The 24,893-nt window shown below is 36.2% G+C and overlaps 4 protein-coding genes across 6 annotated transcripts; 2 read left to right on the forward strand and 2 right to left on the reverse strand.

The window, feature by feature from the left end:
• On the forward strand, window positions 1-5,301 carry LOC117624609 (E3 ubiquitin-protein ligase RGLG4). 3 transcript variants are annotated; one of them, XM_034355959.1, is made up of 11 exons: window positions 1-601; window positions 2,609-2,693; window positions 2,855-2,995; window positions 3,100-3,213; window positions 3,306-3,403; window positions 3,485-3,564; window positions 3,710-3,815; window positions 3,900-4,027; window positions 4,391-4,517; window positions 4,921-4,977; window positions 5,052-5,301. In XM_034355959.1, the coding sequence occupies exons 1-11, from the start codon at window positions 347-349 to the stop codon at window positions 5,136-5,138; spliced, it is 1,278 nt and encodes a 425-aa protein (XP_034211850.1). In that variant the 5' UTR covers window positions 1-346; the 3' UTR covers window positions 5,139-5,301. The 3 variants fall into 3 exon arrangements, with proteins under 3 accessions (XP_034211850.1, XP_034211852.1, XP_034211851.1); XM_034355961.1 differs by lacking the exons at window positions 3,900-4,027; window positions 4,391-4,517 and having other exon boundaries at window positions 117-601; XM_034355960.1 differs by lacking the exons at window positions 3,710-3,815; window positions 3,900-4,027 and having other exon boundaries at window positions 120-601.
• Window positions 5,302-5,596: 295 nt separating this feature from the next.
• Window positions 5,597-7,612, reverse strand: LOC117626070 (pentatricopeptide repeat-containing protein At3g46790, chloroplastic-like). The gene has a single exon (XM_034357712.1). The coding sequence runs from the start codon at window positions 7,404-7,406 to the stop codon at window positions 5,805-5,807; it is 1,602 nt and encodes a 533-aa protein (XP_034213603.1). The 5' UTR covers window positions 7,407-7,612; the 3' UTR covers window positions 5,597-5,804.
• A 9,673-nt stretch (window positions 7,613-17,285) lies between these two features.
• Window positions 17,286-19,605, forward strand: LOC117625956 ((E,E)-alpha-farnesene synthase-like). Its single transcript, XM_034357559.1, is given in 8 exon segments — window positions 17,286-17,300; window positions 17,302-17,397; window positions 17,488-17,758; window positions 17,851-18,229; window positions 18,360-18,578; window positions 18,692-18,833; window positions 18,986-19,240; window positions 19,309-19,605. Coding segments are annotated over 8 exon segments (1,674 nt in total).
• A 3,552-nt stretch (window positions 19,606-23,157) lies between these two features.
• On the reverse strand, window positions 23,158-24,893 carry LOC117624943. The gene is made up of 2 exons (XM_034356477.1): window positions 24,638-24,893; window positions 23,158-23,560 (listed from the first exon to the last, which is right to left on the reverse strand). Exons 1-2 carry the CDS (start codon window positions 24,836-24,838, stop codon window positions 23,378-23,380), a joined length of 384 nt encoding a protein of 127 aa, XP_034212368.1. The 5' UTR covers window positions 24,839-24,893; the 3' UTR covers window positions 23,158-23,377.

A 24,893-nucleotide genomic window follows, 5' to 3' on the forward strand; every position in this document is an offset into this window, starting at 1 on the left:
TATTTCGATATTATATAATAATTTTTTCGTATAATCACTTAAAATTAAGGTTGGCCCATTGAACACTCTTGGAAGAAGCACTTATTATGCTCCTTCACTGATAAGTAACGTTAACAAGCCAAGCTCCCTTTTATTTTTTTTCTTCAAAAAGTCGTCTGCTGAGTCTGCTGCTTTAAATTGTTCACAAACGCATAAAAAAAAAAGCTACACATATTCCTTCCTTCAGCTCCTTGCAGCTTCCATAATTTTATTTAAATTACCTATAATTAGCTCTTAATTTGTTCTTTGCTGTATCTTTACATCTATATATTTACTTGGGTTGGGTTGGAGAAGAACATAAGATGTTATGGGCAGCGTCATGTCAATTTTCAGGAAGAAGCAGAACAGCCGTGGAATTCCAAGAACCAGCTCTGGTGGGACCAGCAGCAACCCGAGCGTAACTGCCAGAACGGCGTCGTATGGGTCTAGCATGTTCAGGAAACCCAGCTTGAGTGAAACCAGTAGCAGCAAACCAGACCAGGGTACAGAGAAGAAGAAGCTCTCTACCCAGAAGAAGCAGAAGTACGCTTATATCCCTGATAACTTTTCAACACTGGAACAGGTCTCTCTCTCTCTCTCTCTCTCTCTCCCTCTCTCTCTCGCAAAAACAAAAATTAATTTCTTGCTTATTTGGGTTCATTTCTTTCTCTGAAATTGAAATTAAGCAGATAACGAGGAAGATTTATTCAATAAATTCACATAGAAAATGGGGAATCTTTTAATTTTGTTGAGAAATTATTCTTTCTTTTAGAAGAATCAAATAAATTGTCTGTTTTCAGAAGTGTTCCACATAGTTTTCCAACATGTTCGTAGTTTTTTTTTTTTACTTAAAATATTTGTTCTTTGTTCTTGCAAATAGCTTTCTCTGGATTTCTGTTTTGTTTTTCTCTTGGAAGCATCCCTTTGGTTTTTGTTTTGAGGGGTTTTGTTTTAGCTGTAAGGTTGCTATGATGGACTTTTCTCAGAAAATCGAATTACAAATAATTGAATAAATAGTAACAATGTCAGCCTCTAGTCAAAATTAATCTATTCTCTCTCTCTCTCTCTCTTCAAATTCTTCCTCAAGTTCAAACTTTGAATTGTCATGGTTTTCGTCACACTGTGAATGAAGTAAAGACATGTCATCCTATCAAAAAATTGACTAATGCCTCTTTTATACAAGCGATATCGGAGAATCGATTACGAATCCTTAGGGCTAATTTTCTAACTTTAGTTAAATAGTGTTAATGGTTAGTTGACTTCTACTTCGATTTTCACTATTTAAAAAAAAAAAAAAAAAAGATTTCGTAATTAGTGGCCAATGGTTTTGGTGGTATGATCTATTTTATGGTGGTTGGGCGTGGACCCGTCTCAGGCGATTCAAAATTGATAACTAAAATCCAAAACAGTCGATGATCTCAAAGGCATTATAGCGTTTTTATTTTCTTTTTATATAAGTGGTCTGCTTATCTGCTTACTCCAATAATCATACTTACAAAACATACTGGGGTCTACTTAAAAATAATTTAGCTTTTCTAGTAAGTGGGTGGGTGGACGTCTCTCAGTGATGGCATGTATGTTGCTATCCAATTGGATATTCTCTCACCTTCTAGTCAAGCTGTGGTAGTGTTGACTTGGAGAGTCCTGTAAACTTGTGTCCAAACAAATTGGAAAAGTGCTTTTTAATTTTAATTGTATGGGATTGTCTTAGAACCATGACTGTTTGATATGGTACCTTTAAGTCAATTGTTTAGAATTTCTAATAAAACAAAAAAATATATATATATAAGGTCCTCTGTTCGAACCCCTCGTTTCTCGTTGATACGAAAAGATTTTGAAATTCAAATTTTCATTTTAATTATGTTAGAACAATGACATGGTTTTTATTTTTGGTTGAGAAAGAATGGCATGATATGATTGTTTATAATTTTTTTACATAAAAAAAAGACTACACCCATGTGGCTAAGACTATGTTCAATTTATTTAACATGTTAGGTTATCAAATAGTTATAGTAACCATGTATGTTGCACGCGTTTTTCTTTACAGAAAGATTTGTGTTACTGACGTCAACGCGTCTGCATTCATTTGATTGAAGAATCAAGAATCTGAATTTTTTTTCTTTCTAAGGCATCTTTTGGTTTTGGTTTATTTAGCTTAGCCAATGCACACAGACTGGGGCTTGCTTTTGTAGGTGGTCCTACAAGCCCACCCCACTGGTGGTCTTGTGAATGTGAATGTCCTGATTTAAAGTAAGATTGTGAAACACGAGGGGTTTCTTCCTTCTCTCATTATCACTTCACATGTTTCATGTTTTAAGCTTCTAAAATAAAACGTAATTGTTGAAATTTTTTAGTCATACAAGTTCCTTGACTAGTTTATGCACTGCCGGTTTGACCGCCTTGATACAAAACTGGTTATCTGTAAATGCGGTTAACCGTATTATAGAAAATATGTTGGTTCAAGATACTTGATATAAATTTGAATAAAAGAATAATTATTAGGGTAAGTTTGTGCATTTGAACTATATAATGAAGATTGCTTAAATGGACTGTCATAGTACAAGTTGTATTTGGCTCATTCCTTTTGCAGGTGACAGATGCCTTGAGAAAAGAAGGTCTAGAGTCATCTAATCTGATTGTTGGAATTGATTTTACAAAAAGCAATGAATGGACAGGTTTATGGATGTACAGAAAAACTCCAATTTTCATATATATATATATATATGTATATATATATATATATACATATATATATGTATATATATATCATAAAATATAAACAGAAAATTGTAACTTGTATATCTTTGAAGCTGATTTGCTGTTGTTTTAACTGAAGGCAAAGTTTCATTCAACAACCGGAGCCTGCATGCCATTGGAAATGAACCTAATCCATATGAAAAGGCTATCTCCGTAGTAGGAACAACTTTGGCTCCATTTGATGAAGACAACTTAATTCCTTGTTTTGGCTTTGGTGATGGTAAGGCCCTGCTCCCTCAAACAGCTGAAGCTCTGGACAATTTTCTTTCATTTCCCATTTTGATCACTGGATTGACTTCAACTTTTCCCACCTTCTTTTTATAGCTACCACTCATGATCAAGAGGTGTTTAGCTTTCACACTGATCATTCACCCTGTCATGGTTTTGAAGAAGTTTTGGCCTGCTACAAAAGAATAGTTCCAAGTTTGCGACTATCAGGTTGGTTGAATCTTATCATTTTCTGTTCTTTATGAATTATAATTTGGCTTTTGATAAGATTTACATCTTAATACATATATGTTGTATTTAAGGGCCAACTTCTTATGGACCTGTAATTGAGGCTGCAATGGATATTGTGGAGAAAAGTGGTGGCCAATACCATGTATTAGTTATCATTGCAGATGGCCAGGTTTAAATCTAGTGCTTTCTCTCCTCCCTCTCCCATGTATGTGAACAATCTTTACTAAGTGCGGCTTCCTTAACTGTAAAGGTCACAAGAAGTGTCGATACTAGCGACAATGAATTGAGTCCGCAGGAGGAGAAGACAATCAGATCAATTGCAGATGCAAGGTAGAACCTGGAAATTAAGCATATTTATGCAGTTGTCATAACAAAAGGCACCAGATGTGTCAATTTATCAGGCATTACTTGCACTAATGTAGCAGGCATATTGAGTTGAACCTACAAAATTTACTTTAAAAACTTATGTAAGCAGTTTCTATCCACTCTCTATTGTTCTTGTTGGAGTCGGTGATGGTCCCTGGGAAGACATGAGGAAATTTGATGACAAACTCCCTGCGCGCGAATTTGATAATTTTCAGGTATAATTGTTGCACTAAGTTAATTTGAAATGGAGAGTTTTTAAGCATACATTGGTTCTCTAATTAGATTCTTTTTGTTTGTAGTTTGTAAACTTTACTGAAATTATGTCTAAACGTTCAACTCCTTCTGAGAAAGAAGCTGCTTTTGCTCTTGCTGCCCTCATGGAAATCCCAATCCAGTATAAGGCAGCTGTTGAACTTGGTATACTTGGGTAGGGTTAGCCAAATTTTCTATGAACTTTTAATTTTCATTTTCTTCACTGTCTGAGTAGGGAACTTTCTATAATCTTGGTACCTTCTGATTCACTAGCATTGCCTGAAAACTTATTTCTGCAAGCCACTCGAACACATTTAGACAACCAACAATTCAGATGAGGATATAACCTCAAAACTGATGTGAATATAATGAATTTTTATTAAAGATTTCAAAGTTGTTATTGGAATGCAATAAAATGAGTTATATTTCATTGCTATTGTAGTCCCAACCCAAACGTGCCTTCTACAGAAATATCATTTTGATTGAACTAGCCTCTTGCATGGTTTTTTAACATAAATCATATTGTACCTGGAAAAAGACGTACGACAGGGAAAGGAAAGAAAATTGTTCCACGCCCTCCACCAGTTCCTTACACTCATCGTGCACCACCAACTCGTGAACCAAGTGGTCTTTCAGCAGCCGTGGGGGATGACCGAAGCGAGATGGTACAGTTAACTTACTTGTGTTCTTACAGTTTCTATGTGGTATGATATTGATGAAAAAACAGAAAGGGGTACATATTGATGAAAAAAAAGGTGGAACATGCATAAATATGAGTCTGAAGTAGTTAGGAATAGGGCTGAAATAGAGGTTTACCTGCTCTGTTGAAGCTATCCAATGGTTGAAATTTGGGTAACAAATCCTTTATAATGTTTGTGAACAAATTTGTAGGATGGTCTAACCATACTGAAAGATGTTTAATTTCCAACACGCCGAATTTGAAGTTATTGTAGTTTGTTGGCTTTGCCATTCTGAATCATCTTTGTTTAAAGATCCGATTGGCAAAGCTCTCAATTTAGGGGTTTCATATGAGATTACTGATTTATCTTCTTTTCAATTTGAATGCAGGCCTGCCCAGTCTGTCTGACTAACAATAAGGACCTAGCCTTTGGCTGTGGACACATGGTGAGCTGCATTAGAAGAACCATTGCCTTTGTTCCTTGCTCTTTTAGATGTCATTAACTATTGTTTCGTTGCAGTCTTGCAGAGATTGTGGACCAAGATTGTCCAACTGTCCAATATGCCGCCAGCCAATCCGCAGCCGTCTTAGGGTTTTTACCGGATAACTGCACAAAGTGATTCATGTGTATATCTAGAATGTCTGCTTTCTATCATTGGCACCCAAATATGGGTTTGCACCAGATTGTACAGTTTTCTAACCCAAATGTGTAATGCTGCTTCTGTTTTTAATAAACTATTAAATATTTGGTTGCTTTTCAATCACTAGAACTTGTGACATGTGCTTTTCTGCTACTCTTTTCCAAAATCCAGCTCTTGAAACAGCCTCCTCTGTTCATTCTAGCTCCAAATTACTCTGTCATTGTCCAATACTCCTGAGAAATAACACAATAGCTTCAAATTAGAGATGGAGTTCAGCAAGGTTATTATTATGAGAATTCCTTTTGTCAACATTCCCGAAGTGGCGAGTGAATCTGATCCAGTTCTAATTCATTTTTCAATTAATTTGCACACAATGAAGTCAGTTTTGTCTTCAGAATTTCGGAGTAAATTAAATCCAGTTCTGATTCCTTCAATTTGCAAAGGGAATCAAGTTAATACAAAAATGAGAAGTGAAAACTTGTAGTACAGCAAGGCACTAGAGTCGAGGTACATCCAGCACAATTGCTCTAACAGTGACAGTGACCATTATAAGCAAATTTTCTTTACAAGGTACTGGACTAACAGTCCAAAGTATTTGCACCTTCCACCTCTTCTGAGGCACAACAATCCCATTAAACCATTACTGTTTGGTCTTCAATTATCCGATCCAATCTCTCCAATGTGTTGAAAATCTGGTCTGTATATGGGTGAGACTCATCATCTGCTCCAAATGTGTGGTATGTGCAATCCATCTCGATTGAACTACTTCCGGTTGGCTTCTTGACGTTCTTATCTCTGAGTAGCTTCCTCACTCTAGCTGCATCCTCCCATCTACATGCATCTTCATACATGCTGGCCAGAAGAATATACCTCCCAGCATTTTCAGGGTCCAAAACAAACAACTTCTCTGCAGCTTCTTCGGCGAGCTCTATGTTATTATGTATTCTACAAGCTCCGAGTAAGGCACCATATACATCTTTCCCTGCCTGCATGGGCATGCTCTCAATAAGCTTGACCGCCTGGTCAAGTAACCCAGCTCTTCCCAGAAGGTCTACTACACAAGCATAATGTTTCTCATTTTTCTCTACTCCATAATCTCCCATTTCCTCGAAAAGTTCCAGGCCTTTCGTAACCATCCCTGAGTGACTGCAAGTGGACAACAAACACAAAAATACAACACCATCTGGGTGTAAGCCGGACTCCACAAACTGGGAAAACATTTGGAGTGCCTCATCTGCATGTCCATGCATTCCATAACACCTCATCATTGCGCTCCACAACACTACATTTTTTTCGCTGATTTGATCAAAAATAACTCTGGCAATGGTTACACGGCCACAACTTGCGTACATAGAAATGAGAGCGCTGCCCAAAGCAGCATCAACTTCCACACTTGACTTTATAGTGTAAGAGTGAATCCAAAAGCCCACTTCGATGGCTGATGCTTGAACACAAGCTGGAAGAATGGAAACAAGAGTGGCATGATCAGGCAAGCTTGTGGCATGATCTTGCAACATAGCACGGAAAAGCATGAGAGCCTCATGCGGATATCCATTTGCCGTATACCCCGAAATTATGGAATTCCAACTAACAGAATCTTTCCAAGGGATTTCATCAAATACTCTTCTTGATATCTCAATTTCCTCACACTTAGAATACAAGGCTATAAGAGCATTCCCAACAAACAAATCTGAATGAAGCCCACATTTCACAACATGTCCATGAACAATCTGACCATGCTTTCCATCTTTCATTGCACCACAAGCCTTGAGCACAAAAGGGTATGTGTACTGGTTTGCAGGCACACCACTCAACCTCATTCTATTATACATTTTAAGTGCTTCAACAAAAGGCCCCACATTTGCATAACCCTGAATAACCATGTTCCACACAAAAACGTCTCTCTCCAACAACCTATCAAACACTTTCCGCGCAGTTTCCATGCTTGGTTCGCTGCACTCAACATACTTGCCAACTAGCTTCGCAACAATAAATGGGTTTTGCTCAAAACCTCCGATGATTATCTGGGCATACAGTTTTTTGATTGATTTGGTGCTTCTACAGTGTTTTAGCAAGTAGGTATAGTGATAAGAGTCTCTGTAATGAGGGGTCATGTATGTTCTCACACCACCAATGAAAAATCCTAATAACCTAAAGGGTTCCCTCCATGAAACTAATAAAAGCTCTGCTTGCCTAGCTAAACCACTCATTTGGGTCTTCAATAGCAGCACCATCACAGAAGACACAGGCAATCACCCATATGCCACCATGGAAGCAGTCTTTCTGTCCTTGGTAGATAGTTGTTATAGTTGTGTGTAATTGACCAGAGTGTGCCTTGGAATGGCCTGACTGAAGCAGATAATTTGATGCCGATGTTACCTTAATTACTAATTATCGTAGGTAATCCCATATGTAGCAGCAGAATTGTTAACAGCATAGATCATTGACATAAACCTAGAAGAATAATCAATAATGGGTTCAAATATAGCACACCAACCAAATATAGGTTCTTTACATATTAATTTTGGGCGCGAAAACAATAAAAATAATTACAAATTTAGTGAGGAATGAAACCCGAATACTTCTATTTAAAATATATATATTTCATATTACTGTTATATAAATCACTAGCATACCCAATGAAAAATGAAAATGAAAATGTTCATTTTGAAATCTTGGGTAAATGGTAGAACGGGTAAAACCCATTAGAGCCCAATAGATTTTGGGCCAAATGACAGTCCTATCCAGCCCATAAATAGCATACACTCAAGAATCCTCTCTAGACACTCAAGCTCAAAGACGATTCAAACTTTTGTTTTTGGTTGCATAAAATTGTAAGTTATGCTTAGCTCTATTTGATACTTGGCTCTAAGTTTGAGAACGTAAAGCAAATACTATAGATCTTCAATACTTACATTAGTCTTAATTTAAGTTAGATTCTTTACTTAACTATAATTAATTAGAGTCCTGCTAAACCAACCCTAAAATTCACTAAGTACACTCTATGATTTAAGTGCATTTTAATATTTTTAAATCAAAATGTAAAATTAACCAAGTACACCCTACTTAACTATCAAAAATACCCTTAATACACCATAATACACTCTATAAAACATAAACTAAAAAACCACACCCTTCTCCACGAAAGGTGAGCGGGGAGAAATGAATCCAACACACTCTCTCTCAATTGGCTTAAGTTCTATTAGTATCTGGTGCGCTTTTCTAAGGATCAGTTCTGGATCCTTTGCATGGTTCTATATATTTTGAGACCTGGAGTTGTTTTTTATGGTAGAGTAGATGAGAAATCAATCTTCCAGTTTTGGTTGAGAAATCAAACTTAAATTAAATTAAATTTTTTTTTCAACCTAAACCAAATAAACCAAAATTAATACCTCTGTCGATGATTTTTTCGACATGTCTGAAGCATCCATAAGACTTGTTTGTATTAATGAATTACTAAATAACGATGAAACAAATTGTTGGAGTTATAATATTAAGGTTTTTGGAAGTAGGATTTTTCGCTTACGTTTGATTAGGGTTCAATATATCATTTTTTGTCATTTTATATTAGGATAAATTAATAATTGAATAAATAATTTGATATAAGATGTACACAGTTAATTTTAAAATTCATTTAATAACACTTATTAATTAAACTATGCACCACAACTAGTGTGCCATTGATAAGCTTAATTATGTGTTCTCTTTTTAACTTTTTCTTTCTTCCTTGAGGTACTCATTATGCATGGTCTACTATCAATGAAAAATCGTAATATAATCTAATAAAAGGGTGCCTCGGAATGGCCTTGTTGAAGCAGATAAATTATTGAGAGCATTTTTGCTCATCACTTTATGACAGGACCCGACCCAATTTCCACTTTGGAGTTCGAGCCAAGTCCTGTATGTGTCCGACACCTGGCGAATGTCGGGCACAAATGACCTTTTTACCCTTCTTACTTCAATTTCTCTTTAAATTTTCCTTAGATTTCTGCCGAAAATTCGGCAGAGTCTCCTCTGTATTTTGACCAATCCCAAAATATTTCACCTATCAAACAATCTTAAATAATTCCACCCAACTGCGCAAGCTCGGGTAATGTTCGCCGTCGTGTGCTGGTTCGTTTGGCACCGGTCTCGGAGATCAGCTCTAAGCGAGGTGGCCGGTCCGACGTCGGGAAGGGGAGAAGGTCGCTGCGAAACCGAAACGGGAGGAGAGAGAAAAGACTGACGGGGGAGAGGAGAGAGAGCTATAAAATCTGACTTTTTGACCAAATTATCATTTTGCCCTTCGCGGTTTTTAGACCATAACTTCTTCGTTACGGCTCCGATTCGGGTCTATTCCGTGTCTACGAACTCCTTTCGCCGCGCTCTACGCAATGGCGTAAGAGAAATTCCCAAATTCTTTCTCGATTAAAAAGTCAAAATTTTCCCCATTAAAATATGCGAGGGCAAACTTATCTTTTTGCAAGAAGATATTTTCCTTACTTTTTAGATATTTTCTTTCTTTTTAAATATTTTGTTTTGGGTTCTTACACTTTAACTCAAGGTGTATATATTTATTATTCTTCTCAACATTTGACACGTGTCCATATAAGCATAACCATGATTACATAAATCTAAATAAAATGATTATGCCTACGGACATGTGTCAAGTATTAAAAAGACTCTTAATTACAGCTAAGGAAACATTTTGATACAGAAAAAAAAAAGAAAAAAAGAAGAAGAAGGTTCTTCATTATAGGACCTTGCAACGGAAAGGGTTTATGTCCGTGAAAGCAGTCTTTCTGTCCTTGGTTGAGAGTTGTTACAACTAAAAGTGTGTCTTGGAATGGCCTTGCTGAAGTCAATGTTGCCTTGATTACTAATTAGTGTAGGTAAGGCCTTCTAATCCCATATGCAGCAGCAGAATTTGTTAACAACATAGATCATTATTGACAAAAACCTAGAAGAATATAATCAATAATGAGTTCAAATAAAGCACACCAACCGAACATAGGTTCTTTACATATTAATTTTGGGCGCGAAAACCGAACACTTCAACCGAAAATCTCTCTAAAAGGGAGTGAACTAATTTGATCTTATTTGAGTAGTTACTATTTGGAAAATTCATTATCGACATGATTGGTTTGATTATCAATTTCTAAACTGTACCAAAGCGAGTTGTGCCTACCTAGACCTGTAAACAAATCGGAGATGGATCATATCACCATATATACAATTAGTCTGATTTTATATATAAAAAAAATAAACTCGATCTGATCCAATATTCTAAAAGATCATTCACAACTAGATGTATAATGATTTGTTGAATTATCGAATACTCACTCCGGATTCTTTTATGTCATATGTACAAAACGTTGAAATATATTCTTATTTATTTAAAAAATGGTCACAAATATTTTTACATGTGCATATATATATATATATATTTAGTAAGTAAAAAATAAAATAAATATTATATCAATTCATATCATATCATTATCAAATCGAATTATCCCAAACTCAAATTTGTTCCATTAAGTTAACAGATTTATAAATATAATCATATTATCGAATTATACCACCAAATTCATCTTTGATTAGTTATATCAAATTCGTTTTGTATATGAATTTAACAGCTATATGGGAACCTCCACTCCCAAACCCCACCATAATAGCTTCTACATGAACTTCATTTTGCTTGCATTCCCCACTTTGCATGTTTTCTAATATGTTTCTTTTTTGGTGCATGTAGCTATTATATATTTAAGTGTAGTGGCTTAAAAACTTGAAAAAGAAAACACAAGCTCAATACATGAATGATTATATGATAATATGCTATTCGTATTCACCTATATATACTTTTGAGCGGTAAGGTAAAAGATAAACAATTCTAACTGTTTGATCATCTTTTAGCAAAAATTGTTTTACCAATCCAGAACTATGCGGTGGGGATTTCCAATCCAGAAGCAAAGTAGTTTCGGCTTGTTCTTTCTTTCTTCGTTTTTTTTCATTCAAAATTATATATTATTAATATTGTGAATTAATAACCAAAAAACGAAAAAAAAGAATTGGGGAAACAAAACAAAAACCCTAGCTCTCCTACCTGCATAACCAGATTCATACACCATGCTTACAATGTGTCGCTGGACCAGACGAGCTTATATGAGAGAGAGGGAAGAACCTGGAGCCCAATATAGCATGCAAGTGTACAGTCAAAGTTGGAAAAAATTCGGAATTTCTGTTAATCCCACAAGTAACAAAAATCACCACATGACTTAAGTTAAATGATATAAATGAAGAATGACGATATGGTATGTTGTATTGAACTCACTACGCAAAAAAAATAAAATAAAAAAAACAATAGGTATGGGTCATTGGTGTCCACAAAAAAAGATTTGTATTGACATTATTATCCACAAAAAAGGTTTGTATTGTACTTTTGGTGCCTATAATATATTGGGTACTAAATTGGGAAAAACCTTTCTTGTAATGAGGATAACACTATTGTGTTATTCCCTACTAATAACACAATGACACGTTGAAAAGTTATTCTATTTGTCAGTGTATTATTGGCCGGAGTGAAATTCCCGTTGCATGAGAATCTAAAACTGATGAGACATAGTTTCGTCTATCAATAATACTTTAAATCTCCATACATCCATTACTCAGTTTAAGTGAGATTCTTTACTTAACTAGAATGAGTTAAAGTTAAACTAATGTGACGTTGCTGTTGTTTTTAAGCTTAATTATTTGTTATCTTGTTTTTTTTTTTTTGCTTCCATGAGGTGTCATGCATGTTCTACTATATCAATAAAAAATCTTAATATACCCTAATGTGACATACGCCTATGTTATGAACAATCTGGCCTTGGTTTCCAATTTCATTGCACCAGCATCTTCAAGCACATAAGGGTAGACCGGTTTGCGAGTTCGGAGCACCTCACGTTTGCATAGAAAAAATTTACACTACTAGTTTGTCATTATATTCACTCTTTCTAGAAGTGCTTTGAAATAACAAAATATTAATTTTAGAGTGAAGAATGACATGCGCATAACCCTAATGACCATGCTCCACAAGCAAACATCTCTGCCTACCAAACTATATTTTGGATCAGCTTGCTTTCATGATTGATTTTCTTCACTCAATGTACTTGCCAACTAGTTTATTTCGTAGCCTTGTATATCTACGGGTATCTTTTTATCTCTTTTCGGTGACATCTATGGGGGCATTTCTCGCAGCCAATTTTGTTTTTATTTGTTTAATTCATATATGAAACGGGAGAAGAAGCTGTTGATTGGTGGTATTGGTTTTACCGTCCCGCGCCTTGTTCATCAATCATCATTGATTGTATCTCGGTTTTGTGGTTGTAATATCCCCTTCTTTTTTTTTGCTTCATATTTTTGTTTATCTCAAATTGATTCATAACATGTTTTTATTTTAATTTTTTTAAATAAAGCTTTTAGCCTCTCAAAATTGCACTTTCGTTAATAATAAAAAAATGATTCCGCTAGTGCATGCAATTGTAATTTGTAAGTTAATGTTAGCTCTATTTGATACTTGGCTTTAAGTTTGAGAATGTAAAGAATTGTTTTTTGAGAATTTTGTATAAATATCACATGAACTTTTGGGACCGTGCATTAATACCACATGAACTTTGAATTTTTATTATTAACCACATGAACTTTGTAAAATATTGCAATTCACCACCTATGTGTAACTCTGTATTTTAAAAAAATATATATATATATATGCAAAAAAAAATTCTATTTAAAAATAGTAATATTTATATGTTTTCTTTTAGTCAACTTTATCTCTTTGTTACTTTCCGACCAAGTTCAATAGCCTAGTTGTTATCTAAAACAAACTTTAGACTCAAGTGCCAATATACCTAGATCACTAAGCCTTATTTGAGCATGAGGTGTTGGCACTCTAGTAAGAGCATTTCCAGCAGCTAAGGTTGGACTCGGGCTGGAGAGGGGGGGGGGGGATGAGGTTGTGGGGGTGTGTGTGTTTGGGCCAAAAAGTGGTTTCTAACAACAAAAGCATGCCCGGGCAGGAGTTGGGGGCCACCAGACTGGGCTAGCCCAAGGTGGAGTTCAGCCCGAGGGCTGGGTGATGTCATCATTGACGCCAACCTGGTGTTAGCCCTTGCGCTTTGAATTATTTTTTTATCCTTGGCTTGTGCATTGCATGCGCCAACGTTAAAAAAAAAATTGCACGCTCGCGCTACAATAGCCGCCAACGGCTAGCTTCCACATGTTGGCGTTTGGGCTCTCCAATCTGATTTTTTCCTTCAATCCAACGACATCCAATTTTTGTGCAATAAAAAAAATGAAAATAATCGATTTTTAAAAAAAAAGATACCAAAAATTTACTGGATTTTTTTTCTATAAATACCGACCAATACTCTTCACTTTTAACATCAAATCCTCATACATTTTCTTCTCCTTATACTATTATTCACTTTCTACTCAATATTTTTTTTCACTTTCATATCTCCCACACTAGATCTTCTCTACATTTTCATTTCTCATATTTTAGATTTCATTCTCCATTATGAAATAGCAGACATGGAAGAGGTTTTAGAGAGGCAAGAGCGATAAACTAGAGAAAGAAGGCGTAGACGAGTTGCAGGCAAAAAGGCGCAGAGAGAACTAGATCAGCAAATTGTCATACCAGTGGCTTTGCTTGATGAAGAAAACCAGAGCTGCCGTGGTTCACGAGAAGGTCGTGCCTCGAATGTGGACAGACATAGACATTCTCGGGGTAAGAATCTTATAGAAGATTATTTTATCCCAACTTCTCTGTACTATGATGTTCATTTTCGAGCTCCATATATAATGCAACCCCATTTGTTCAATAAAGTCATGCATGATATTTGCAATTATGATGAATACTTTGTTCAAACGAAAAATGTTACATTTCTGGACTTCTTCCCGAGCAAAAAGTTCACAGTTGTTATACGAATGTTGGCGTATGAGTCATCTGCTGATTAGGTGGATGAGATTACTTGGATGGGGAAGTTCACTGCTTTGGAGAGCTTGGTGAGATTTTGTGATGTAGTGAAAACTCTGTACACCAGGGACTACCGGCGGAGAGCTATGCCCAGGGACCTGCAATGACTTCTACAAAAAACTGAAGCTTGAGGATTTCGTGGAATGATTGGTAGCATCGACTGCATGCACTGGTAATGGAAGAATTGCCCAACTGCTTGGCAAGGGGATTATGGAAATAGGAAAGGGCAGAAAAGTATCATCCTTGAAGCTGTTGTTGGATTCGATACATGGGTTTGGCACCCCTTCTTCGGAGTTGCTGGATCTTAAAACGACTTGAATGTCCTAGGTCAATCCCCGGTGTTCAATGATGTTTTGAGAGGTGAAGCCCCAAATATCACATATGAAATCAACAATACCGTCTACCAGAATGGGTATTATCTAGTTAACGACATCTACCTGAAGTGGACCACATTTGTGAAATCAATTCCACATCCCCGATTCCAGAAGCAAAATTATTTGCTGCATATCAAAAGGGTTACAAAAAAGCTGTGGAGAGGTACTTTGGTATCCTCCAAGCCAGGTGGGCTATTATTAGGGGCGCAGTGCGTCTGTTTGACGAGGAGGTGCTTAGGAGCATAATGATGACATGCATCATCCTCCATAACATGATTGTGGAGGATGAGTATGATTACGATTACGATGCTGCTGACGTGTATGAACCAGATCCCATGAACACGGCGCACGAATTTATTTTAAACACTGTTTCGGCTTTCTTTTTATTTTTTTATTTTTTATTTTCTCACGCACTAGATCCAGGGCATGACAACCTATGTCTAACTCCATTAAAATTTCTGTGAAATATAATGGTATTTCCATCAACTCACTCTAACTAAAAATAATTTAAAAAAGAAAAATTAATTGCACCACACCTTCCCTACCCCTACCCCCTCACCCTCACGAGGAGCTAAAGATTTAAAACTCATTTTTATCTTTTTATGCAGGGGAAAAAAATAATAATAATAATAAGAAACACATTCATCATTTGGACCACCTATGATATGTACCATTTATATTCGATTTAATTTAGGCGTATAGACATAGCCCATAGCATGCTTATTCATGACTAGGTTGGTGAGTGTAATTAGGGTAATTTTTTTTATCAATAATGCTACGGGCACCAACTTGTTTACCAACTTTTGGATACCAACACATGTGGCACATGACATGACAACCTATGTCATCTGCCACCTCATTTATTTTAATTACATAATTTGTTATATAAATAAAAGAATTTCTTTTTCTTTTTCTTTTTTCTTTTTTCTTTTTTCTTTTTTCGGTGTGATATTCTTTATTTATATAACAAATTATGTAATTAAAATAAATGAGGTGGCAGATGACATAGGTTGCCATGTCATGTGCCACATGTGTTGGTATCCAAAAGTTGGTAAACAAGTTGGTGCCCGTAGAGTTATTGTTTTTTTATTTTGGAAGTTGCAGTGAATTCAGGTTAATTTTTTTATTTTTATAATTTTTATAATTTTTGTTAGTTACAATAAAATGACAAAAATGTCTTTAAATTTAATGGAAATTTTAACGGAATTAGACATAAGTGTTGGATTGCAACACTTTACAAAGTTCAGGTGGTTAAAAATAAAAAATAAAAATTCAGGTAGTATTAGCATAGAAACCTAAAAATTTAGATAGCATTTATGCAAATTTCCCTTGTTTTTAAGCTTACTTGTTATCTTCTTTTTTTCTTCTTCATCAATGAGGTATCGTGCATGTTCTACTCTCTGTGTATTTGACAAGAAAGGCATCTACAAATAAAGTCAAAAATTTGTATGAATTATAATGTTTGAAATTGATCTTATAATGTTTGAAAGACAAGAAAGGCATCTACGAATAGGATTATATGTTTGAAAAGATGAGGCATCGATGATCTTAATGTCATAAAAATGATAAAGTAAATTGTCTTTACATAAACTGATTGTAGTCTTTTGAATTACATCTACAAATAGAGTTGTGCGGTGGGGACTTCCGATATAAAAAGCAAGGCTTGTTCTTAATTTTTTATATTATTAATATTGTGACTAAAACGAAAAAAAGGAGTTGGATACTTATTTATTATATAATATATCCCTTTCCTTTCCCTCTCCCTCCTGATTTCCTTGACAAAACAAAAACTAGGGCATCCAAAAAACAAAAACAAAAACCTAACTTTCCTCCCTGCATCATCAGATTCACCACCACCACAGCTTACAATGACCCATATGAGCTCGCGGGACCAGACGAGCTCATATGAGTGAGATGGAAGAACCTTTCTCCTAAAACAATTTGAGAAACGAAAGAGTTCGCCCAACCCAAAAAAAATACGGGGTTTCGCATTGAGAGAACGTATGTGAGAGGACTTCTGGACCCCATATTTTCCTTTGATGTGTGACAGCCTTAATTTCAACAACATATGACTTTTCTAATACAATCCCTACAAGTTAATGGACCACATCTCATAAATTATTTACCTACACGCTTCTGTACCTTTGTCTTTCAAATCATTTAAACCAGTGGTTGTTTGCAGGCGAGACAAAACACATCACGCCATTAAACATCGTACATGATGGTTACCGACCTATGCGATTTAGCCCCATTTCCGATTTAGAAAGATAAAAATATAAAGATATAAAGAATAGAGAAATAGGATATAGAAAAATAAGAAAACGAGAAAAATATGTATAATGAATAAAATAAGAGAGAAAAAAGTGAAGAGATAAATAAAAAAATATATGTGAAAAAAAGAGAAAGACGAAAACACAACAAGAACTGATATGGTTCACCAAAAAGAAAAAGAAACTGAGCTACAGTGGTTATTTAGTTGGGTATATTTTTTATTTTAGTTGTCGAAATGTTCTCATGCCAGGTTAGAGGCTTAATTTGAACAATATGTCACACCATTAAAGCATCTATACGTCGTACAAGATGTCTGTTGATGGGACCAAAAAAAAAGCACGTGTTAAAGGTTATGCAGGAGGAGTAGTGTATTATACAGACCTTTGCGTTTATATATAAACCTCTCCAAAGAAGCTTGCTGTACACCAAGTTTCCATTATGGATTTGCAAGCTAATGAGCAGCAAATTCTAGAATGCCAGATGAAATCCCAACCCTCTTCCTTGATACATGAAAGACGATCTGCCAATTACAAGCCAAATATTTGGAAGTATGGTTTCTTTGAATCTCTTAATAGCAAATACCACGTGAGTTATCTTTATCCTAATTAATTTCTTCCTGGTTACTCGATATTAATAACCTAAATTTTATTTAATGCGCATATTAACTGAGTGCAGGGAGATGATTATACGAGGCAGTCTGAGAAGCTAATAGAAGATGTAAAGAATCATATGATGTCTGTTGGAACAAAAGATTTGATAGCTCAATTGGAGCTGATTGACAGCATCGGAAAACTAGGGCTCACGAACCACTTTGAAAAGGAAATTAAGGAAGCCCTAGACACAATAGCATCTATTGAAAATGACGATCCCTACATGACAGAGAACCTTTATGCTACTGCGTTGCACTTTAAGATCCTTAGGCAGCATGGCTATAAAGTATCACAAGGTATATTATATAGATTAATTGCAAAACTATCAACCATAAATTTATCTTATTTCCTGTTATTTTACTTTCACATTAATATATAATGTATACAGATGTATTTGGTGGCTTCTTGGATGAGAAAGGTACGTTAGAGAAAAGCCATTTTTCAGATGTCAAAGGAATGCTTGAACTTTTGGAGGCCTCAAACTTGGCTTTAGACGGGGAAAATGTCTTAGATGAGGCGAAAGCTTTCTCTACGTTAGCTCTCAGAGATTCCAATATCTGTAATATTCTGGACAATAACCTTGCGAGGCATGTGGTCCATGCTTTGGAGCTTTCATCACATCGAAGAGTAGGGTGGTTTAATGTCAAATGGCACATACATGCCTATGAGAAAGACAATCACGTCAAAACCATTTTACTTGAATTGGCTAAACTTAACTTTAACATGGTTCAAGCAACGCTGCAAAAAGATATAAAGGAAGCATCCAAGTAAGTAAAAGCATAAATCATGTATCCTAATTCTTTAGAAAATGGAACAATATTATTTAACAACATGGTTTATAACGTTCACAACATAATGGTAACTTGCTGTTGCTTTGGGTTTTGATATGTCACTTAGGTGGTGGAAGAATCTGGGCCTCGCAGAACACTTGAAATTTGCAAGAGATAGACCAGTCGAGTGTTTCATGTGTGCTGTGGGATTAAATTTCCAGCCTGACTACACATCTTTTAGAATACGGCTTACTAAAGTCATCTACTTGATTCTGATAATAGACGACGTTTATGACGTCTATGGCTCACTGGAAGAGCTAAAGCTCTTCACGAACGCCGTCGATAGGTTAGCTAGTTTTGGCATAAAACAAATTAATTAGCAGTATTAGCCAATTAAATTAGGGTTAGTTTCATAATTAATGTCTAAATTCTCATAAATTAAAAGTGCCTTAAATTTAGGTGGGATGTTGGGGAAACTGAGCAGCTTCCAGAGTGTATGAAGATCTGTTTCCAAGTGCTCTACAACACTACTTGTGAAATTGCTCATGCAATCGAGGAGGAAAATGGCTGGAACCTAGTGTTACCTCATTTGAGCAAAGTGGTACTATAGCCTAGCAAGGCCTGTTCCTTTTCTTTCATTATTTTTTTTTTAAAGTTTAATTTTATTTAATTATATATATATATATATATATATATATGTGTGTGTGTGTTTGTGTGTGGTTGAAGTTGAGAAATTATTTGTTTGACTCTTAGTGGGCAGATTTCTGTAAAGCATTACTATTGGAGGCAGAGTGGTACAGTAGCGGCTATACACCATCCCTCGAAGAGTACCTAAGTAATGGATGCATTTCATCATCAGCTTCAGTCCTCTTGGTTCATACATTTTTCTCCACAACTCATCGTGATCAGCCAACCGAAGAGATTGCCGATTTTTGGCACAAGAATGAAGATTTTGTGAATAACATATCTCTGATAGTTCGGCTCACCGATGATCTGGCAACTTACCGGGTAAATTTCTGATTAACTTTTACAGCTTACTTCCCTTATCTTTAAAAAACTAATGAATTAATTAACAGGCTGAACAAGAGAGAGGCGATGCTCCTTCAGCAATCCTATGTTACATGCGAGAGATGAATGTTTCTGAAGATATAGCCGAGACGAAGATTAAAGGCATGATAGACAAAGCGTGGAAGAAAATAAATGGGAAATGCTTGAGAACCCCACAAGTTCCTTTCCTCTCACCATTCATCAACATTGCCACAAATATTGCGCGAATGGTGCACAACCTTTACCAAGATGGAGATGGATTTGGTGATCAAGAAAAAGGCTCTCGGCTGATCCAGTCTCTACTAGCTGAGCCTTTACTGCTTTGATCATTTGAACTCATTAAACTCTCTGTGTATTGAATAAAGACAGGCATCTACAAATAAAGTCATTAAACTCTGTGTAATCGTTATATGTATTGATGATCTTAATGTCATAAAAATAATAAAGTAAATTTTCATATAAACTGGTTGTAGTCTTTTGAATTACATATAATAATTCAAATCAACGGTAGTTGTGCGGAGGGGATTTCCAATCTAAAAGCAAGGCTTGTTCTTTCTTTCTTAATTTTTTTATATTAGTAATAATGTGACCAAAACGAAAGGGTTAATGACTAAAATGGTCCCTCAATTATTGCTCGAGTATCATTTTGGTTCACCAACTAAAATTTTCATTTGAACCGTCCTTAAACTATTTATTTTGTATCAAGATGTTATGCCATCAAAGTCTGTGTATTATTCTGTGAAATTGAGGGACAAAACCGTATTTTTAGGTGGATACCCTCCTCTAAAACGACCAAGCCAACGTAGGAATGCATTCCCTCCCATTTCTGTTAGAGGCTCCACCAAAACCCCCTAATTAGAACCCTAGGTTTGCAATGTCAGAGATTTCAACGACCTCAAGTGGCACAAGTCGGTACTACACCTGTGTGACAAAGATAATTCGTCGTACTTCGTGGACAGATTTGAACCCGGGGAGAATGTTCGATGCTTGTGATAAAATTCGGTAGTTATTATTTGGGTTGCAAAAGTTGTTATTTTTCATTTGTAATTGCTTGTTAGGGTCTGAAATTGGGTAAGATTAGATTTCCAGAATAGCAGAAGAGGTATGCATTTTTTCGAGTGGTGGATAATGAAACTTGTCCAAGAGGAAAACAAGTGGTCCCTTGTTTGCTTAGAAGACTTAGAGCAATGGAGGAGAAGGTAGAGCAAAGGAATGTCACATCCCGGATCGGCTCCGCCGTAGCACGATATTGTTAGCTTCGGGCCCCCCTCTTTGACCTCACGGTTTTGTTTCTAGGAACTCATGAGCAACTTTCCAGTGGGTCACCCATCCTATGATTGCTCTATCCCCAACTCGCTTAACTTCGGAGTTCCCATCACGAGCAACTACCCAGTGGGATTCATGTAGGCTTGCCTGAGGCATTTTGGCAGAGGCGGTTTACCACACTTCCTATTTGGTTAACTTGTCACCATCGAAGTATCTTGATTTCAATTGTGCATAAGGGGTATGGTCTAATAAATCTGTTGAGTATACTAATTTAAAATATTTGGATGTAGTGTCTATGCTCTCATACCTAGTGATGAGAGAACCAAGTTGAGACCGAAGTCTCTTGAGTGGATATTCCTCAGCTTTGAGAGCGGTGTGAAGGGTTTCAAGATATCAGATCCACTGAACCAGAAGAAAATACACAGTGGGGATGTAGTGTTTGATGAGAAGACCATGCCTATGATCAATGTCAAGAAACCGGAGGCGATGGAGGATATTGTTGAAATAAAGACAACCATTACAATTCCATCATGGAGGGTGTTTAGGGATACTCCACAAGTGTAGCCAATTGAAAACGTTCATAAGGTGGTGAAGTCTGACACTGAGGTGGAGGAAGTTGGGCAACAAAAACAAACTCAAGAAGAAGAAGAAGAAGAAGAGGCTTTGAATCAGGTGAACCCGCCATCATTAGCTAGGTCCATGCCAAGAGAACCATGAAACCCCACTTCTAACTGAAGACATACATCAGTATTTTACCAAAATTAGACTGAGCTTAAGCATACGTTCTAATTGCTTTCCAATTTTGGTAAGGCCAACATTGTTGATTTGCCGCAGACACATCATCATATTCTATTAGCTATCAATCAAAATGCATGGCATGTTTAATTACATATACGGAATAAAAAATTATTGGAGTTTCATGGTAAAATTTGTAGTCAAATACTTTCTTAAAACTAAGGATCATATCAATTAAAGGGAATAATTGATCTAATTCCACTTATTCCCAAATTCTTAAGTTCCCCAATTCATTACTTCTTCAATTTTTTATTTTTTTTTTTTAATAAACTAGGGGGGGATCAAACCCCAAACCAAACAGACTACTAACTGTCAGCACAAACTAAACGGGTTCTAACAACCCCTTCCCCATTTCTTTTTCCTTGTAAGTAAACAAGTCATAAGTTTAGAACTAACCCACTTTAAATTTTCTTACAAGCAGTTCATATGCACTCTCGATTGTTCTTGTTGGAACTGATGATGGATGCTGGGAACACATGAAGAAATTTCAGGAAATGATCCCTAAAAGAAAATTTGATAATTTTCAGGTATTAATTGCACCACTACTCATAACGTACAACTTTTTGTCAATATATTTATTCGGTAACTTTTTAACTAAATGCATGTTTTTTTTTTTTTTTTTTCTTCTCGTACATATAATATAGTTCGTCAACTTTACTGAGATAATGCCTAAAGATGGAACTCTCTCTGATAAAGAAGCGGCTTTTGCTCATGCTGCACTCGAGAAACTCCTATCCATCCCAGTATAAAGCAGCTGTTGAACTTGGTCTTGTTGGGTAGGTCTTCCTACACTAAATATAATGCTTTAAGGAACGGCCAAATATGTGCACCGAATTTTATTCACCAAATGACGTGATAGTATTTTATTTATTGAATAATTAACGACTTTTACATAATCACGTAACTTGACTTACTCAATCTAATCTATTATAATCTGTCTGTTTTATAGGAGAAAAGGCGTGTGGCAGGAAAGGGAAAGAAAATCGTTCCAGGCTCTGCACCAGTTCCTCACACTTGCTGTGCCAATGCCATGCCAAGTACTTGTAAACCAAGTACTTCGGCATTCATGATGATCAAAACCTGATGGTGTCATGGTATGCTTAAGAATTAATATCTCACAATTCACATGTAATTCACTTCTTGAAATATTGCTAGCTAAGTAGTGCTGGTGGCTTAGATGCAGAATCAATCATTGATTTTTATCTCTCTCTATTCAATCTAAGTGCAGGATGTGCTCAATCTGCCCTGAGCGAAGGACTTTTCTTTCGACATGGTGATGAGCTACATATCAATCAGATCGTAAAATTCTTTCGACATGGCGATGAGCTACATATCGTGCAAATTTTATGGAGGTTGCCTGTGTTAATTTCTTAATAGTGATGAGACCACAATAAAGGATTTGGAATGAACTTCACAGTTTTATGCATGTTAGGAGATATCATATAGCTTGCTACCCTGAATAAGCAACCCGTGTTGGAACCCCTTGAAGAGGCACCACAAGTAATTAAAGGGGTGCATTAAATCTAGATTTCTAGAGACTTTCAGAGAGACTTGTTACCCTAAGCATCCCGTGGTGGAGCTCCTTGAAGAGGCACCACGAGTAATTAAAGGGTTGCATTTCCAAACTAGATTTGTAGAGACTTTTATGGAGATTTATTACCATGAATAAGCATCCCGTGGTGGAACTCCTTGAAGAGGCACTGCATGTAAACTAAAGGGATGTATTCAATCTAGATTTGTAGAAACTCTTATAAAGAATTTGATGTGATAGACTTTTGTAGAGTTTTCTTATTGAAGGGACAAAAACAATGAGAGAGTGCAGAACGAAGAAATGTGTGTTAGTTCTCGGATGTCTCTCTTCTCCGGGAGTTCTTACTGCACTTAAATATTCATTAAAGAAAAACACAGCTCACCAAATAGTGCCTAAACATAACATCCAAAACATAAAATACCAACCCCACAGTTGTTCTGAAGAAATATACAGATATCCTGAAGGTGAAAAGTGTTCATGGCGGTAATAGATGCACATATCTCCATCTACTTATGTTCCTTGTCAGCTTCGGTGTTGCTTGGCTTCGGAATCGGTTGAATTCTCACATACGGATTTCTAGTCAATGTCTCTCCTTTCAGTGCAGCAACATAGCGATCATTTGTATTTTCTTTCCGCTGCAACTCACCAAGGAATTCAGCCAATCTTTCTTTATTTACTTGCCCCATCCTCTGATACACAATTTCAAGCAATATACTGTCAGCTTTTGTCTTGATTCAGAGTATGAAACTGCTTCGATGAAACAACCTAAATTTAAAATCCATTGGAACTGAGCAAGTTACTTTAGCCTTCAATAACAAAATTCTATTAAAACGTTATATCTGCAATCTTGATTTACATAACAAAATTCTATTAAAACTTTATATCTGCAATCTTGATTTACATAACATGACTTAATTCACTATTTCCAATGGATGACAGGGATTAGTGCCAAATGAGTTAACCTGACTTTGTAATGGGACAAACCAGTGATAGTTCCTCAACAAGATCCAATTTATTCACTGTTTCTGATGAATTCGGCTTGCGGAGTAGTTAAATGTGGAACCAAGAAAAAGTTATAGGTGTTATACACGTGCAATTATCTGTTCAAGAGCCCAAGTAAGGAAAACATGGAAGCAATACTTGACCTCAGTTTTCCATACATTTTCAAAATCACAACAAATTTGAGACATGAAAGTGTAGACAATCAAGTAGGGGGGCAGGCGCTAAAATGTTAGTGGGGGATTTTCTTAGCAAAACTAACTCAACAAATAGATAATTGAAGCACAACTAATTGGTTCCTTAAGATTCAACAACACACACTACCTGTGGGTAAAATTCATTTAGCTGGATATCTAGACGTGCTTTACCTAAAGTCTTAAGCTTACACAGATCCCTGCATCAATAAGGATGTCATGGTCTTGGTTTAACTCAAACCAAACTGTTCTGTTCACTTCGTACACAAAATGAATTCGTTTTATAATACCCACTACTTCTAGAACATAATACAGCTTGATAAACAAGTCAAGATTGAAGCTTTTAATTCCATCAAGCAAAAACAACCCACACAAATCAACTGTCAATTTCAGATCATCTGATCACCAATTTGACTAGCTAGTTTCTTCAAAATTGGGAAAGGGGTTGCTTTAAGTCTCCATAGTTGTTTTGATATCCAATAAAGGAACACTTTTTAGGCTATTACAAGCAAAACCCATTTCTTAAAATCGAAAGAATTTCAGAAAACAAATTGGGTTGAACAGAAAACGTACGATGGATTCGGGTCGGGCGTTGCGGCGGAGTTCGGCCTCGAGCTGTTCATTTCGGGAGTTAGTGGTCTGCATAACGAAGTAGCCAATGACACCCGGAACGACGCCGCATACGGTAGCGAAGGCCAAGAAGAAGGGCTTCGAGTCACGGGTCTTGTTCACTATCCACCGCCATGTCCCGCTCTTCTCCCACAGTATCGACATTTTCAACTTCACGCGGCACACACCGTCTCTCCTCTGTTTCTTTACCTCTACTGGT

This window comes from Prunus dulcis, chromosome 4, assembly GCF_902201215.1.
Source record: "Prunus dulcis chromosome 4, ALMONDv2, whole genome shotgun sequence".
NCBI lineage: Eukaryota > Viridiplantae > Streptophyta > Magnoliopsida > Rosales > Rosaceae > Prunus > Prunus dulcis.